This window comes from Magallana gigas, chromosome 7 (genome assembly GCF_963853765.1).
Source record: "Magallana gigas chromosome 7, xbMagGiga1.1, whole genome shotgun sequence".
Taxonomy (NCBI): domain Eukaryota; kingdom Metazoa; phylum Mollusca; class Bivalvia; order Ostreida; family Ostreidae; genus Magallana; species Magallana gigas.
In genome coordinates, this window is record NC_088859.1 from 30,053,490 (window position 1) to 30,072,139 (window position 18,650).

Genomic DNA, 18,650 nt, shown 5'->3' on the forward strand with positions numbered 1-18,650 from the left:
CAAGGCAATAGCCAATGTTTTGACAGCATGGCGCAGGGGTTTTATATTTGCTGATTGGGGGTTTCTCTGAGGTAACCTTTTATGGGATGTTGTTGGATCCTCTCAGCTATACTCTTCAAAATACAGGAGCGTTTAGGGTCTAATATTGAACAAGATTGTTCATCGCACTCAATGTTTGACTCTGATGATAATCAGAATTCTCCGTTAAATTGGGATATCACTAATTTATCCCATTTTATAGATGTGCATGAACGGCAAATAAGCTCAGAGGATGCGTTTAGTTAAAACAGCCATAACCAGGTGAGTTGTGTGGTCCAGAAGCATGTCAAAAAAATTGGGTAACAACATATCGTAAAGTCATATATTTTGTGAGACATAAGCAATTTGCTAATAAGGGATTTTTTTTCTAACACATCACTAAAATATGATTCTCTATAATTTAAAGATAAACTTAAACAATAATATATCTTGCTTAATTGTCACATTGGCCATGCAACTTAATATTCGGGCCCTTATAATAATTAATTCTTAAGTATATCATTTCCTCACATAATTGCAAACTTTCTTATGAGTCATTACAACAAATGTCTTATGTGATTTATTTAGGTTTTAGACTATCAATAAATATCTTGGTTTTTATTTTGAAATAGTAAATCTATTTTTTGGGAGTTGATTTTAATCAACTCTCCTATGCACTTACTCGGGCAAAGCGAAAGTGAAACAGTGTTAGGACCTAAGCACAAATCAATACTTAGTTCTTGAAAATAATCGATAAATTCGAAGCTATATCTTCTGAAGTATTGTTTTTCAAGAAAACTTATTTATTAATACCATGAAAATACCTAATAAGATTTAAAATTGTACAAACAGTTTAGATATTCTTTAAAGTCTTATGTATTCCTACGCTAGAGTTCAATGTAGTCACGTTCAACCAGACGCTTGGCTGTCTCCGTTAATATCCGACAAAACAGAGTCTCTTTTGCTTGTCGGAGACAGCCGAGCGTTTGGTTGAACAAGACAAGAGTTCAATCTTGCCTGGATCCATACAATTTCTCAGAAATATTTCGATTACTGATACTACTTGTCATGCAAAATCACATATCATTGATTTTGAATAAATGATAATCGATAAAATCAACTTCCGTCAGTACTTCAGTACTTTGATTTATGTTTAAAAGCAATCATTTGTACATTAAAGATACCTTTACTCCTTGTTAAATCAGACTATAGTGTCAGTGATTTGATTTTTGTAGGTTAACAATCAATATTCTAAATGTTTAAGAATTTTAACATCACAATTACTCCCCGAAATGAAAACAAAACAGAATATGATATCTACAAAGCCTGTGTAACATGGTTTTAAGGTTGTTAGTTGGATTTTATATGCCGGTTTATATATTTTACTTCAGCAGTCAGGTATACATGTATGTTTGGATTTTTTCAGGAGTGAAAACAGAGCCCTCTCCTGAGGCTGAGGTGGAGGAAGAGCTTGAGGTGGATGAACTTTACGAGGAGCTTCCCGAGGAGCCAGTGGCAGTGAGGAGAAGGTCCGAGGGACAGAATAATTCTAGAGCCTCAAAGGCAGTTTCTCTTATGTATGTCACAGTAGTTTCTTTATTTTCCATAATTTTTTTTTTTTAATTTCCATGTTAAAACTTAAAGTAACCAAACTTAAAACTGAAATATTTTCACTTATACATGCATATAAACTTTCATCAATGTTAATCAAGCTAGAAATATGAAAATGTGATATGAAATTCAATGTGTATGCTCATGATTTAAAGATGACATATATACTTAATAATTGACTTGATATGTGTACAATATGAAATTAAGGAAATAATTGCATCTATCATACTGTCAATTAATGTTCTGTATGTATACATGATTAAAATATTTGTTTTGAAGTTTGAATCAGTGGTTTGATGATGTCATTGAATGATTATTCCCTTATAGACCAGAAATGGCGTCTGATGAAGAAGAGGAGGAGTATGATGATACGGCCATTGTTGTAGCCACCCCTCAAGCTAGTCTTCCTCCACCCCCTCCAAAAGACCTCCCCCCACTCCCTGGAATCCCTTCAAGGGCCAGGCCACCACCCCCACAGATACCCACACCATCAGATGCAAACGGTAATGTTCTTAATTGATTACATGTATTTTAATTATAACATGTGTACAAGCAGGGTGATTATTGTCCCATTTAACATTTATTGATCAATCAATTTCAATGGTTTAAGTTCTCTTTGACACAATTGGGTTTAAACAGAAATATCATAATTTTATAATCCAGCCCCATTTTGAATTTTCTTATTAATTGATGAATGTGAATGGAGCAAAAATGACAACAGGAGCAAAACTAACCATGTATGTTTGATTCGACCATATATGGCATAGACTTAAATTAGCAAATTCCTACCACATGTGTATTTTCATATGGCCTCTTAACACTATAGATGAATTTGTTTTTGAAAATTCATCTTTATAGTATCTTAAGATTTATGGACAAAAAATAGAAAATGCTGTTTATTGTTACCAGTTAGGAACTTTAGTCCTAGCTGTTTGTGCAATCCAAAATGCCAAAAAAGGCTTATGAAGGCTGGATGGTTGTTGCCATAGTTATAAATCTTCTTAAGAATATATATATATATATATATATATATATATATATATATATATATATATATATATATATATATATATATATATATATATATATATATATATATATATATATATATATATATATATATATATATATATATATATATATATTATAGTCATAATAAACAGGTCACAAATATTATGATGTCATATTTTGTTGTTTTCATAATAAACTGCAATGCTTAAAATTTCAGTTTGACTACCATAAAACTTGACTATGATCTTTATTAGGGCCCCGCTCTGCGGGCACCCTGTAGTGATCAGTCTGTCCGTCTGTCCATCCATCCTTCCGTATATGTGGACAGTATATATATGCTCTGAAAAAGAATTTTGCAAGATCTAATATGACCTTGACACTTGACCTACAAACATCATTCAACATCACTGCACAGCCTTTGATCGTAGGCACTCTGAGTGAAGTTTGAGCCAGATTCGACCACAGGGAGAAAAGATATGCTCTGGACAAGGATTTTTCATTTAATTCTGCTATGAGCCAGATTGGGCCAAGGGGAGAGAAGATATGCTCCGGACAAGGGATCTCGGACGGACAGACAACACTACATATATTACAGGGCTCATTCCTGAATTGCAGAATCTGAATGCGTTTGCACACTTTATTTATTTTTTTAACTCTGTTTTCAGATGACCTTGATCAAGAGGAGTATGCAGATGCTGAGGCCGGGGGAATAGTAAGCAATAGAACCAGTTTATTTTTTTTAACCAAAATCATTTAAAGTCTTCAAACTTAATTTTAAATTCAGTTAGATTTGGTTAGAATTTTTTTTTTCATTGCAGTAGAAAAATCAAATATACCAGATTTTGTATGCATGGTCATCCAAGATGGCTATAGAAAAGAACTTTAAATCAATGATATGAAGGAAGATGAACATCGCGGCTTAGAACATTGTGTTCAGTAAATGAAATGTTAATTGACTTGTACAACATGTAAAATATGTCAGCTGGTACATACTCCCTCAATTACAGTACATTTGCACAGGGAAACTGCTTGTAATTTTAAAATATTGGCCTGTTGATTTAATATTATAATAATATGATATTCAATAGCTTTATAATTATATATCTGTATTGTCTGAGAGTCACTTTTAGACATTATAGACATTATGAGAATCATTTCAAATAGATATTAAGAGACCACTTTTTGCTGGCAAAAATTTAAGTGGTATATTTCATAAGGGAATTTTCAAAAAAAATATTTTGGTATGAAGAAAGGTATTAAAAAGTGATTTCACCCTTACACCTTATTTTTGTATTATGAAGGTTCATTTGTTATATGACATTTCTTTTGGCAATTTTATTTTATTGGGTGGGGGGGGGGGGGGGTGGTCTGTAGATCAAGTTTAACAACATAATGGTTCATGTTCAAATACGAATATCATGTGTTAAAATTGAGATGTATAGTCTATATGATGTGACACATGCACATGCATGTAAAAACATACAAACAATTTAGTGTCATGTAATCAAAGGTTTGATTAAAAAGAATTCTATTTAACAGGAAGAAGAGGGTTTAGAACAGGATGATGTGTACGAACCACTAGATGAAATTCAAGAGTAAGTCAATCGTTCCTGTGACCAAGCTAATTATAGCTTTCTCAATTGTGTTTATAAAGAGAGGGATTTCCTCCTCTAGAACCTTTAAAACCTATCAAATGAATTTTCAGGAAATGAGACTTACACGTGTACATGTATATGTACAAACACAACAGTTAGTGTTTATTTGTAGATGGTACGATATGTTCTCTGTAACGGCATGTAGGTTGACAAAATATATATACAGTGTAGTAGGTCATGATTTGGCCTCATTTCAATAGAATTTATAGTCCTGAGATGTCTTTCATATTTATAAATTTTGATACATGTTGATTATAAATCAAGTGACATACAATATGTACTAATATCTTGCTTAAAAGTAAACAAATATTCTTTTTTGATAAAGGCAAACTTTGATGTGAAGCACTGTATTGCTTAATTTACTGGAAAAACTGTTGAATTATTCCATACGTACATTATAAGCAGCATTTTCTAGATATCCTTTAAATGAAAGTTGAATGTTGGAGTGATGTCACAATGAATTTCTTTCTTACATCCATATATAGACACTGTTTTAATGGAATTTTTTTTGCTCTTAATTGTTAATGTTTCATATATACCAGTATAATTCCAATATCATATACCTACATGTATTAACTGAAAATAAAAGATGATTTTTCTAAAGAATATTTTGCACAAAGTTCATCTACAAGGGTATACATGTACATTAAACTGAAGGCAGGAGGTGCAAAACCCATATTTAAGCTTTTAACTGAATTGTGATAAAAAAAACAACAAATATGAGGCATTATATTATCCCACTCATTCTAAGCAGTTGATTCTCAGCTCCTTTATTAATAGCTAGTATCAAAAATGAGACTGTGTCTGCACCACGTGGTGTCACGGGATCTTTAACAATCAACAGAAAACTCATTTTATATGGTGTTTTCATGCCTAAATTTAAGTACAACTACAGTATGATAGCAAAGAGCTCTCTTAGATTTGTCTAGTCACTTCTTCTGTAAATGTATGTATTATATGAAGTACACTGCAGGATTTTTTGATGTGTGTGATGTGTTATTGTGATAATTAAGTGGTTTATCTTAGGGAGTTGAATAAAAAGGAGGAAGAAGAAAGAAAAAAACAACAAGATGAAAAGAAGGCTGAGAAAGAAAGGAAAGAGAGGGAAGAAAGGGAAAAGAAAGAGGAGCAGGTACAATGCTCTTCATAGACAAATATGAACTAGCTGTTACCCTGGTAATAAACAAGTACATGTAATACTCTAGTTATCTCCCCTAAAATTATTCTTAAAAATTGTATATAGTGATGCATATTAAAAAAGCAATGACCTTTCAGGTACATATACGAAAAATCCTAATATCAATAAGATAATTCATTCAACTGTTTTTTGATGCCAAACCACACCCAAAAGTATTAATTATCAATTGCATTAAAATGTGATGTTACAAATGTAAGTGGTCTTTTTAAATGAGATATTCCTTTGGTTATAATTATCAAGAATCAACTTTTATTCACCTCTAAGAAACAATCTTTATCTCTAGACAAAAAGATTTGGCCATAGTAGAGGAGAAATAATAATCTCTTGTCATTAAATTATTGGAGTCACTTCCACACTTTCTAGATCAAAGTTTATAAGGGTTTTTTAGGAGGGGTGTTGAGAATTTAGAAATCTTTACCTGTAGTTTCATGATGAAGAGGGTGCATTCTCGATTTATCTGATACAGGAATTATTATTAAAGTTAGATATATACTGTATATCCAGTTATTTCTTGATGATATAATTTTCGCTTTTTCCGTGATCATTTTTACATATCACAAGATATCCTATACACAGAAATTATATCCAGTATTGTTTGCTTAAAAAACATTTTAAATGACAAAATAGACTGGCGCAAATAAAAAACGTTTCACATTTTCCAATTTTTGCAAATTTATTGACACACAAAAAAAAAAGAAATGGATATTATATATATACAGTATTCAGATGTTTATCAATCTTAGCTTTTTTATTTTTATAGAAAAGGTTGAAAGCTGAAAAGAAACGACAAGAAGAGGAAAAGAAACGACAAGAGAAGGAGATGAAAGCTTTAAAGAAAAAGTTCAATGTAAGACTGATAATACCAAGATAACCCTTCATCAGCTTTTTTGTTGTATCTATTAACTGATGTCATGTCCTGGTTATATTATACATTGTATCAATTGTCGTATAAACACTATAACAGCCATGGATGTCCTTTTTTCAGATTCAACCCTCCGACCTTGACTCACCTCAAGGTGAAGGTGATATAAAGGAAGACGACAAGGGAGGTAAAAACAGTCTAGAAGTCAAAAAGGGCACAAGAGTTCAGTTAATCCGTTTAACTGATAATCCAAAGGGGAAATGGCTGGTGAAATTAGCAGTTACTGGATTGGGTAAGCTCCGGGATATACATGTACATTGTTTATATTACATGTAACACTCTTTTTACATAGATGCAATGTGTTTGAATATACATGCCTGCATTAAAATACTAGCTCTTTTCAACTTGATAACTTCTCAAGCTTCGGAGGTACCAATGTAAGTAATTGAATATTGTACATATATTAACCCAAAGTGTTTTCCGTTTTCTGTATTTGGTATATTGTCAAAAATGTCAAATTGTTTTGGTTTGATTTCGAATTTTCAAATTTTTTTTTCTTAAAATCCATTTCAGTTCAATTTTTTTCAGTTCAACAGTAATTTTTTTTTATTCGAATAGAAAACTGATCAAAGTTCTAATCAGCATTTACATTGTAAACACAAAACCCTCTTGATTAATGCTGATTTAATTAGCATGTTTTCTTTGAGTTATTTTTAGTCACCATGCAAATATACAGCATATGCCCTGAAGATAATAATTAATCTTATAATATACTGTGAACCACCTTTTCTTCAAAATGAATTTATTTTTGGATTCACTGTAGAGTGGATAATGGCAACTAATTTTCCTTTAAAAAAGAAAAAATAAGAACAGTAACTTAATTTACATTGATGCCAATTAAACAACATATGGCTCATGTATAACTCAAGAACCTAAAAACAATTAAAACCCTTGAAAAAATATATCTGTAATATGAACTATATGGCGAATAGTAAATCCATAGTATATACTAGTATGATAAAAAAAAACATGTCCAGTTGATTGCAACATCGATCATCATAGATAATTGGGGAAAAAAATATCGGAGACATTAAAAGCGGGATTGTATGGAACGCCAAATTAACATATATTCAAATATTTGTACCTATCTTCAAATAATTGTACCCATCTTCAATTCAATTGTACCTATCTTCAATTCAATTGTACCTATCTTCAAATTGAATTAGAGATAGGTACAATTCAATTATACCTATCTTTAATTCATTTGAAGATAGGTACAATTGATTTGAAGATAGGTACAAATGCAATGAATTGAAGATAGGTACAATTGAATTAAAGATAGGTACAATTGAACCTATCTTCAATTACTAAAATATTGGCAATAATGAATACTCCCTGTATAGTACTGCATCAGATGAAGGCGCATCCATTTTGCTGTTGTTGTTTTGTATTCATACGCGACGCTTCATTTACATTATTTACATTTTTGATCAATGACACTTCAAAGTTTTTGATTTGAAAATGTTTTATTAAATGATAAGAAATGAAGATAATAATTTTTCTGTTGATCGACGTATCAAAGAAAAAATTGACCGGAAAACTTTTTAATCAATGCGATACGTCGATCAATAGAAAAATTATTATCTTCATTTCTTAAATTAATTGTTTTATGTAGAACGTTTAGACCAAAATACAGTCAGAATGCATGATTTTAATATTTCTTATCTTTATTTTCAAAAATTTCTATAGGCACTTGATACCCCATCTAATAGAGGGGTTGTTGGTGCTTCCCTCGTTTCCCTCCATGTTGAAATGTCTTCAAGGGAGCGTTCATTATTTTCAACAATACACAAAACGAATTGAACCTAGGTATAATTGAATTGTACCTATCTTCAAATCCTTTGTAGATATGTCTGAATTGAACCTATCTTCAAATCAATTGTACCTATCTTTAAATGAATTTTACCTATCTTCAAATGAATTAGAGATAGGTATAATTCAATTGAACCTATCTTTAATTGAATTGAACCTATCTTTAATTGAATTGTAGATAGGTATAATTCATTTGTACCTAGGTATAATTATTTAGAGATAGGTATAATTATTTACACCTATCTTCAATTCAATTGTACCTATCTGTAATTCAATTGTACCTATCTTCAAATGATTTGAAGATAGGTACAATTAATTGAAGATAGGTACAATTATTTGAAGATAGGTACAAATATTTGAATATATGTTAATTTGGCGTTCCATAGGATTGCAGCAAGAAAAGTTTGCAGCTCCCGCACATGAATAAAATTTGGTTTATGGTACAGAAGTCCTTTTGATATATTTTTTCAAAAACCCAGTTACATGCACATACAAATGTTATTATTTTTTGTTCCAGTATTTTAGCATAATACTGTGTGAAATATTTTCAAATGTATACTTAACCAAATTTTATTGTCTATATAAAACTTCTGTAAATGTGATTCCGGTATCTTTGTGGTGGTTTGAGTAGATTGGGGTTGTAATTTGAGATATTCGATTCTTAATTAACGTTTTGGAATATATAATCCTTTTGTTCTGTTATAATTATTTTTTTTAAAGACAGCAATATAATTGCAGGTAAATATTACATAAATCATTGATTTAGATACCCAGAGAACAGAGTTTTAAAAGCCGCATTTTTCTTGCATTAAACACAACAATATATACATAAAATTTATACCTGCTAGTACATTACGTGTAACAGATAATTTTTCATGTATCCTTATGGCCATGGTGAATTGTTTTATAAATATAACTTGTATATTCTGTTTCTTTAATTTTTACACAGTTGGATATGTAGAGTCCAGCAATGTGGAAGTGGACAATAATCTCATTAAATCGGTAAGTTGCTTCATGACTCTAGAAAAATTCCAAACAGATAGCAAAAAAAAAATTCATAAAACTCAAAGACGATGATGTAATTTTCAATTTGATCAGAACTTTGTTCTTCTTTTTGAATAATTTTACCATCCGAATTTATGAAATGTAAATTTCAGCTCATATATATTGCTTTGATCAGAAAAGTAAATGTGTTGTTGGGGTATTGCATGCTTTAGATGTGTATGTATATTAATGACTTAACTGATAAATTTAAGGGAAGGGAATCTAGATCATAGAAAAAGTAAATATTCAGGATTTAGTGCATGTGTGCATTAATTTGCAAATCAAATGACTGGGAAAAAAATCATTAAGTGTTCATGTAGGAAACAAATTTACATTTGTTGTAAGATTACATTTTGGTAAGTTAGATATGGCATGCCAAATTCACAAAAATAAACTAAACATAGTTTCACTGTTTATCGATTGTACTAAACTTAATTTTAAGTTTATACATGTGTGAAACTATAGTTGATGACGTTAATGTATCTTTCTTGTCTGTAATTAAAGCATATAGGTAAAAATACGCTATCATTTATGTTTCAGGAGTGTTTTAGTTTATTATTATAAATATATAGTTTCAAGATTTCTGAACCTATGATGAACAACTCTCAATTATAGTTCACAAATGTAAATTATAGTTTACAGATGTGAATCTCTTTTCATCACCAAAATCTATTGTTGAAGTTTATTTACAGACAGAAAAACTTAGATAATTCGTAAACTATAGTTTACAACTGTTATACATGTATATGGTTTTGCAGTTGAAAACTATAGTTACCAAATCATAATAACTATATTTTGTGGTTCATAAACTATAGGTAACAGTTGATAAACCTAGTTTATCAACTATGAAACTATGTTTAGCTCATTTTTGTGAATTTGGCGATGCCTTAGTTAGATGTATGTTCCTGATTTGATATTTAATTTCAGGAAAGTCTTGGGCCCCAAATAAAATTTGTAAAAAATAAATTATATGTTAGAGTGAGTATATGTATTATATAAGAAATAAGTTAATTTAAATTCAACCATAGTATTCATATAGATAAATTTACAGGTGTATGAAAAAGTATTGCTTTGATGTAGAAAATCATTTACAGTCATGTCGATTAATTACACTATAGAAGTACCATAAATTACCAGTATAATAGACTTAGGTTTATAAATGTTTATCACTTTCCTTAATTGCTCATATATCTTTGTATATTGACCATTTTAACTTACAGCTAAAGTAATAGCTGGTACTTACAAATGTAATTAACACAGCTATATTATAGATTTATATTTACTGGTACATTTTTAATGTTTTTACTTTTCAATACACATATCACATGACATTAGAGCACCTGAATTAAACACACATTAGGTTCCAATCAGTACATGTTCATGTAATGGCCTGATCGTTCTGTACCAAGAGAATAAGAAAATTAAATCACGCTCAGTTGTTTATATAATTGTGATGGTCAGACCAGTTCGAATACCGGCGCCAGATAGCTCAGTTGTTAGAGCACCTGACTAGATATACAGGGGGGCCTGGGTTCGAATCCTGGTCTGATCGGTCATTGTTGCCCCCACCCTGTTACAGTATTAAACCTAAATAATTCTGTATATAAGACGTGCATCTCTTTTATTCGACAGTTGTTATAATTGGCTGAGACAATCAGTTTCTTAAATTTATATACATTATGTTTTGATTTAACCTACATGATTTGTTGATGAATAGATTTATGACTAGTATTTACCTCCATAATGGTGAATTTGACATGAATTTTTTCCTCTCTAAATAAGACAGTCTGATTTTTTTTTTCTGAGTTAATACGTGTCTCCCTCTTTTACCTGCATGTTATCCTTGACTTGTAGAAGGTAAGAGATTATCACTGCTTAGAGGTGTCGTGTTTTCTTTATGACTTCCATCTTGCATGGGAATACATGTATATTGTCATAGCTTTCTGCTTATGTAGTGCTGGGTGGTAGTTGCCGGGACATCCTTAGATCCTGTGTGCATGTTGGGGCTATATATGATTTAGAATATGTATCTTGTATGATATATAATCAGACTTTTAATCACTGACATTAAAATCAGGCTCTGATTACACGTACCATGAACTGAGAAGAGACTAAAGTCAAAATTTCGATAACTTCCTGTTTCAAATACCTTCCATATTTAATTTGGTTTGTATTAATTTAAAACAATGAGTTAATTGACCTTTTATTACTGTGGTTTCATCAATATTCGTTGAATACCAATTTTCGTGGATTTCGTTGTTAAGTTGATCCATGAAATAAAATGTTCATTGAAGGGCAATTTCTATTAAGATTTTGTATTGATAGGGTCATTGGCCTCGAATTTACATATCCTTGAAACTGTGATATTCACTTTATCCACGAAAATTGATACCCTTGAATATTAATGAAACCACAGTATTTACTTTTCATATTGAGAATAAATTTAATTTTTAGTTTTGTCTTTTGTCTATTCTCAGTTCATGGTCGTATAACCATTTATTTCAAAGGCGGTGGCACTGATTACAGGGAATTTTTTTGCCCTCTTTTTTTTCTCTCTTTATTCTCCCATAAATTATTGTCAGTGATTTCAAAACAGCTAGGATTTATTTCAATTGTAAGTTACATCTCTTTAAACACAACTGTGAAAGGATGAATTTGGATTATTGAATTCAAGTTGGGAGTATGGAGGGGGGGGGGGGGGTCATTTACAAGTGTGATAAAAGAAAGAGTGGCAAAAAGTAACTCTGCATGTAACACAGCAGTATTTTCAATTGAAACATTGCCATATCATAATGTTGGATTTACCAGAGTAAAATGATACTGTAAATTTGATATCTTAAGCGAGTAATTCCGCAATTCTACTGTTTTGTATCTTTATTAGCTAGAATATAACCCACTTTTTCATCCAATTGGCAGTGGCTAAATATTCTATTAAGTGATGTCTTTAATCATTAATCTCTATGTTCACAGCGACCTCACCTTTCGATTGATAGCTTATAGAGAGCCATAAACAAAAGATAGGTAATTATTTGATTGGTGCAGAACTTTTGATCAGCCAATGGAAAAGTGGGTTATGTTCTAAGTAAGTTATATCCTATCAAGTAAAATTTATGCGATTATGAAGGGGCTTGGTCGCTTCGCTCCCTCTGCCCCCTTCTTAATCGCGTAAAGTTTACTTAATGTGATCTAAATATTACATATTAGGATCTATTTCAATTAAACTGCAGTGTCTTCCATTGAAATAGATGTAGTTTAGTAACTATCATTAATGACAATTATCTTAACTTTTATACTCTTTGTTAATATATGTTCTTCATGTTAATATGTAGAAATCTAACTGTTCTTCAGTAAATTGTAAAATGAATTGTCATATACATATATTTATACTACATGCTTAAATTTAAACTGCTCCGCCATCAAAGAAATCTATTTGTGGTCAAACTCATTTCTATAAACAAATTTTTAGGAAATCAAAATTTGCTTTAGTTTAAGAAATAATTTGTAAAGCTATTTAATGGTACATATATTTTGATTATTAAAAAGAAATTAGCTACAAAAAAACATATGAAATAGCAGTTTCCTAATATTTTGACAAAAACATGCAATTTAATTATAAGGTAATGTCTATAGAGAGTAAATAAATATGAAAACTTGACAAACCTGGGGTAGTAAAATTTAGAATTTTCACTACAAGCATGTATTCATATTTGATTTAATTACAGTGTTACTGTATACCCATAACACTTAAATTATGATGAGCATTGAGTGTATATATTAGTTTTATTTAATACACTGTGCATCTAAGTGCTTTTTGTACTTCATATGCATTGTATCGAATTCACATTTATTTCATCCTTACATCAATTTTTTGGTCTCTCAGTTTCGTCTTTATAGGGATATTTCAAAAAAGGGTTAAAGTCCCAGAGTGTATTGTGACTTTACCTAAATAATAGAATAATTTTTTATAAGTAGACGTAATCATATGAAGGTCTTTTTGATTTTTGGTTTCACTGATTTTGAATGTCTAATTCTAATATTAAAGTGGATTAACACACCTGGAAAAAGTCCCCAAAATTCACAGGAAATTTTTTGATAATGAAAGATATAATGATGATAAACTGTACAAATATCAAATAAGTGAACAATTCGCAGTTTGGGGGAAAAAATGAATACATGTATCTAAAATAATTATTCCAGTAAGTATAACAAAAAAAGCCCCTGCGGGATTCAAACTCTGGATGTACGGATCACAAGTCCACACTTTATCCACTCGACTATGGAGAAAGTTACATGTTTCAGTCCATAAAATCCTTTTAATAAAACGAAATGTCGCTTCCATCAGTGGTCAGCCATTTTGTGATGATGTGTTATTCCACCTTAAATTGATTTTCAAAAATACAATACATGGCCACAGTAGTCTATATTTGGTAGAATATTTAGCTTTTTGTGGGTTTGATCATAAAAATGTTCCAACACATTAAGTTTTTTTAAAGATACTGTAGAATCTTTTCCATTTGATTTGCCTAATGGAAGCATTTAGGTTAGAAATTAAACACTTAGGACAGGCTGTGTATCCATACTGATAGGTCTGATCAGAAGAACCATCAATGTTTAATGGTTTGAGCCCCTAGCATTATATAGGTGTAAATTTGAAGTCCTTCTGACACCAGCAGCTATTTGAATACTGTATACAGGGTTATTTTCGCCCCGAGTAATTTTCGCCCTTCTACACTTGCAAACAGTTTCGCTCAGCCTTGAATTCACCCAGACAGGCTTTTGTTCAAAGAAAAATAATTGAAGGCATCGGAATTCGCCCAGTCTTAATTTCGCCGCTAACAACAAAGGCGAAAATAAACGGGGGCGAATATTTCCCTGCATACAGTATGAACCATAAAACCACAGAAATATATCAAATACCTACGGTAATCATATCTCAATAGATATTGCTAGTAATAAACGGAATAATACACTTATACTTCAATTGTTCTTGTGTAGACATTGCATTAAAACACATCAGTACATATTAAACATGTCTTGGGCATTTAAGTTTTTGTTTATTATAATTCATTATGTACAAATATAGTTTTGTTTATAGTTCATAACACTCATAATAATTGTATACCAAGAGTATTGTACTAAGTATTTATGAAGCTTGTGTTTTTGAATGAAATGAGTCTTAATTATTTCTTTATGTGATGATTTCTTTTTGTCAACTACACGGATCAATCTTTTTGATTTAATTTATTTGCACAAACTGGGACAATTATAAAAATGAGAGAGACATCAATTCTATTTATGTCTCAAGTTTGAAAACTTTTCACTTTTTTTGCGAAGTATTTTTGTTGACAAAATAAACCTTATAAATATATGTATTAACTTATTTTCTTATGCACATGTTATTTTCAGGTAATGGCAGGTGATTACATGAATAGTCTACCTCCCCCACCTCCAGAGTAAGTACTATTAATACATGTATTTTTCTTGGTGACTGTAGATTTGTGTTCCAAATTAAACGCAAGGAATTAATGTACACATAAAATCACGGAAAGCACCTCTCATGCAAAATCTCTTTTTTATTTTTTTTAAAGAACTACCAAATAAAAAAAATTATAACAAAAGTTCAGTGCTCTCATTTTTGTATTTTTGCGGAATCTTTCAATTAAGTATAGTAGGCTAGCGTTTAATAATGAATCTACAGTATACAACTGAATTTACAGAATTATCCAAGCGATCATTGCAGAAAAAATTTACATAACACGCTAACACGGGTTATGTATTTTCTCTGCAATGTTGCAACCTTCATATCCTGAATGAATCGTCAAAGAAAGCATTTTATTGTTTAAGTATACAGTAATACAGATACAGTATATATCCCCTTTTCCTGAATTTTCAATATTTATAATTCAAAAAGACGTTGATCCTCCGAAATTTTTATTTATTATAATGAATTATGATTATGAAAAATAATTTTTTAAAGACAAATTTGCTGATTTTCATTACAGGTTTCTAGTGGATGACCAGGAAGAGTATGCTGATGCTGAGATTGGTGCCGAGGAAGAAGATGGTACGTGTCACTAAGCAGTCTATATATAATGCTTGTACGAATTAAGGCATTTGATAAAAAAGTCTCATGATTGTTACTGACCCTATAGTTTCTTTTATTTCATGATTAGAAGAATTTTGTTTTTCTTAATGAATATAGTCAAACTTCGTTATCTCACACTAGATTGGACTGTTTGAAAACTTTGAGATATCCATGTTATCGAGATATTGAGGGTAAAATACCGAAAAAATTAGTAGTTGGGACTTAACAAATCACTTCCTCATATCCATTGTATTCGAGATATCGGTGTTTGAGATATCGAAGTTCAACTGTATTCTAATTCTTTTAATTTTCATCAGATCAATAGAGGAGTAATAATCTGTCAAATGCATGTTTATGAGATAATCAATTTTTGTTTACCTGCTACTACAGTTAGATTGATTAACACTTGAAAGATACAGGTAGTTACATGCGATGTCCAGATATCGCCATTTGCAAAAGTTCAATCAACAGCTTGTTTGGAATTACCACCAAGCTGTAATTGTGACAGCGTGACAGGAAAATGGTAACAATTGACTGCATCTTGTTTGACAGTGCAGTGGTGTCTTTTCTTAGGATGTAGATCAAAGCAATGAAGCATAATAGCTTGTTGTGTGACAGTGCAATCATGTCTGTGAGTGGCGTGTTCCTGTGTAAAGTTGTGCTGTTCTGATGGCATATTGTATAAAGATATGTTAGCTAGCGTAAAGACATTAAGTTGTTTTATGAGACTTTTTCAAAACTTGCTTAGGGCTTTAATTGCAATGGCCCCATTCAGACACCTGTGGTTACATTATAAATGAACAATTTGGTTTATGTTGGAGAGGAAAAAAAAGGGGGGGGGGCCTGAGCAGTCAATTCTGTAATTGTTTACGTACCATATTTAAATCACAATCAAGCAATTTATTGTATGCTTAATGTTTCTTTGTGTATCAATTCTTTATATTTTTGTATTTGTTTGCTTATTAATAGTTTATTGAAAAGGCTACCACTTTTTATATATTTGATGATTTACTGAGAGTAAATGAAGCTGCTCATTTAAGAGGTCCATTTATTATATGACCTTTGATTTTTATATGATAGTCTTTTTAGATCAATATGAAACTCTTCCATCACCACAGGTCAGGGTTACTTCCCTTTTGCTGTGCAAAATGGCACAGTTTGGTGAAATATATGATGTATCAGCAATTAATTTAAGTTGCATATCTATCCATTGAATGAATTTTCTGCAAAAGGGCAGTTCCACAATTGTGTAACCTGGGTTATAGTTTTAAATTATCAAGAGCAGTGTTGAGGTGAAGAAAGTGTTGCTAATTAACTAATAATTAATGTTAAGGTATGTCTGTGTAAAAAAAAAATTAGGTGATCGAATGAAAAAAATGTGTTTCTAAATGACTCATATTCAATAGAAAATGTGGAAAAACGTTGCATTTAAACATATAGGAGTTAATTTCTTTTATTTCAGACAAATTTAATAAATCCAGGTTGAGGACATTTTCCTGGAGAAAGTAAATTTATTTGTTGTGAACCTCCTCTTTAATTAATATGTCCTTTTAATTAATATAAGGTATCTGGATAACTATCATTCACACAATTTTAATTTGAATGCTGTTTGCTAGAAAACTCATTTACTACAGATCTTTGATTAATAAATTGATTTGCGAACTTTGTTCTCCAGTATTTTAATTTTTTATAAAAGAATAACAACTTGATATTTCCATTTTTCCCTTTTTACCATGCAGACCTTTTTAATTTCTGTTGGTTTATCATTATGGTATTAAGGTACCATCATTTCTCCTATTTATAGGTAGCAGTTCCTTCAGGTATTTTTCAACAAAAATGTGAACTGTAAACTGAGTATGTGTATATGTACATATAGCTATAAAACATATTTCTCCCTAAAATGAATTATTCCCCCTTATTGTGATTTGCACCATACCATATGTTTACATCATGTACGTAGCACTGCTATAGTCTATGGTCAGAATAAGTTCTGATATTTCGGAATAAGACACAAATATTATGGTCAATTAACCAAGCCAGATCAATTTTTTTCAAGGTATTTTTCAAGCTGCAGCTCAGCATATTGTTTTGTACATTTTCTTAAGGAGAAACCTTTTAAATTTAATTAACAATAATTAGAAATGCTGTATTCTTTTATTTCAATTAACGGTATATAAGGGACAGTTGATATTGAATGTGGACATCCTACTCAATTAAAATATCAATCATATGCAAAACATGTCTGCAATGATTGCTTATACAAGAAGCAATAGTTAAGAGAAAAGCAATTTGAATTATATAATATTTGATTCACATACATGTTTAAATTTCAAAACCTTCTATGTTTGGCATTTTAATTTTTTAATGAACATTATAGGGAGAAAACATGCAGTGATATATAATAAAAAAAAATTTCAGATTGGGGGGGGGGGGGGTATGTGCTGTAAACATATCACTTTGAAATATGTCAGGGAAACACTTATACCAATGTTTGCATATACCTACAATGTACTACGCCCTTGTTACTTATCAATCCCTTACTACCACTACTGCATTCATATTCCCATAATTTCAATTGCTCTTATGACGTTTTAAAGTTGAAATTTTAACGCAAACATAAATGAAAAAAAAATTGTTTTTTATTGATCGGATTGCATTATAATAAACATGTACATGCAATGACTCTGCTGCTATGTTACGTCCATAATGTGCATCGCGTATACGATCATGAAATATGGCCAGCAGAGTCGTAGCAGTTTATAATGCTAATAAGACTGCGTCATAATCCTGGAGCCAGTTCTGACAAATCTTAATTTGTTCCTAAATTTTGGGATATGGCACGATTGTGGCACTACAATGTCCTTGATATGTAGATATCTTTATTGATTATTTGTTTTCCATAAACCATAGAATCAAGAATAGAAAGTTTCATGAAGAATTCTGCAACCAAAACTGAAAAATTGCTTTATCCCCATATTCCTTACCTAATATACCAGTCTGAGTAATATTGCCTTCACAATTTTATCAAATTTATCTAATGATATATATACATATACATGCAGTCAACCAATATTGTTAATACAAGCATTTCAATACTACATGCAATTACCAGGTCCACAATATAGCATAGTTTAATTCAGGTTTGTCACATATATTTTTTAAGAATGCATGTACTAAACAGTTTCTGGATTTAAAAAATCACAGCCTAATGTACAACAGATATAAATTTAAACTTTTACTAGTCAGTATATTTTTTATATATTATTGAGAGTTGAAAAAGTACATTATAATTCT

General features: G+C 30.7%; 1 protein-coding gene across 7 annotated transcripts in view; it reads left to right on the forward strand.

The window, feature by feature from the left end:
* The window catches only part of LOC105331421 (FYN-binding protein 1), a 35,213-nt gene that overhangs the window by 14,947 nt on the left and 1,616 nt on the right, over positions 1–18,650 (forward strand). For 2 of the 7 annotated variants that reach the window (XM_034456645.2, XM_066066106.1), the window contains exons 3-13: positions 1,445–1,595; positions 1,957–2,132; positions 3,306–3,352; positions 4,180–4,235; positions 5,322–5,427; positions 6,254–6,340; positions 6,479–6,647; positions 9,177–9,229; positions 14,678–14,724; positions 15,274–15,335; positions 16,819–16,861. In XM_034456645.2, the coding sequence (XP_034312536.2) occupies positions 1,445–1,595; positions 1,957–2,132; positions 3,306–3,352; positions 4,180–4,235; positions 5,322–5,427; positions 6,254–6,340; positions 6,479–6,647; positions 9,177–9,229; positions 14,678–14,724; positions 15,274–15,335; positions 16,819–16,861 (997 nt within the window). Of the gene's footprint in view, positions 1–1,444; positions 1,596–1,956; positions 2,133–3,305; positions 3,353–4,179; positions 4,236–5,321; positions 5,428–6,253; positions 6,341–6,478; positions 6,648–9,176; positions 9,230–10,198; positions 10,286–11,125; positions 11,896–14,677; positions 14,725–15,273; positions 15,336–16,818; positions 16,862–17,160; positions 17,211–18,650 lie in introns of those variants that run through there. The other 5 variants (XM_034456649.2, XM_034456652.2, XM_034456654.2 and 2 more) reach the window with 5 other exon arrangements.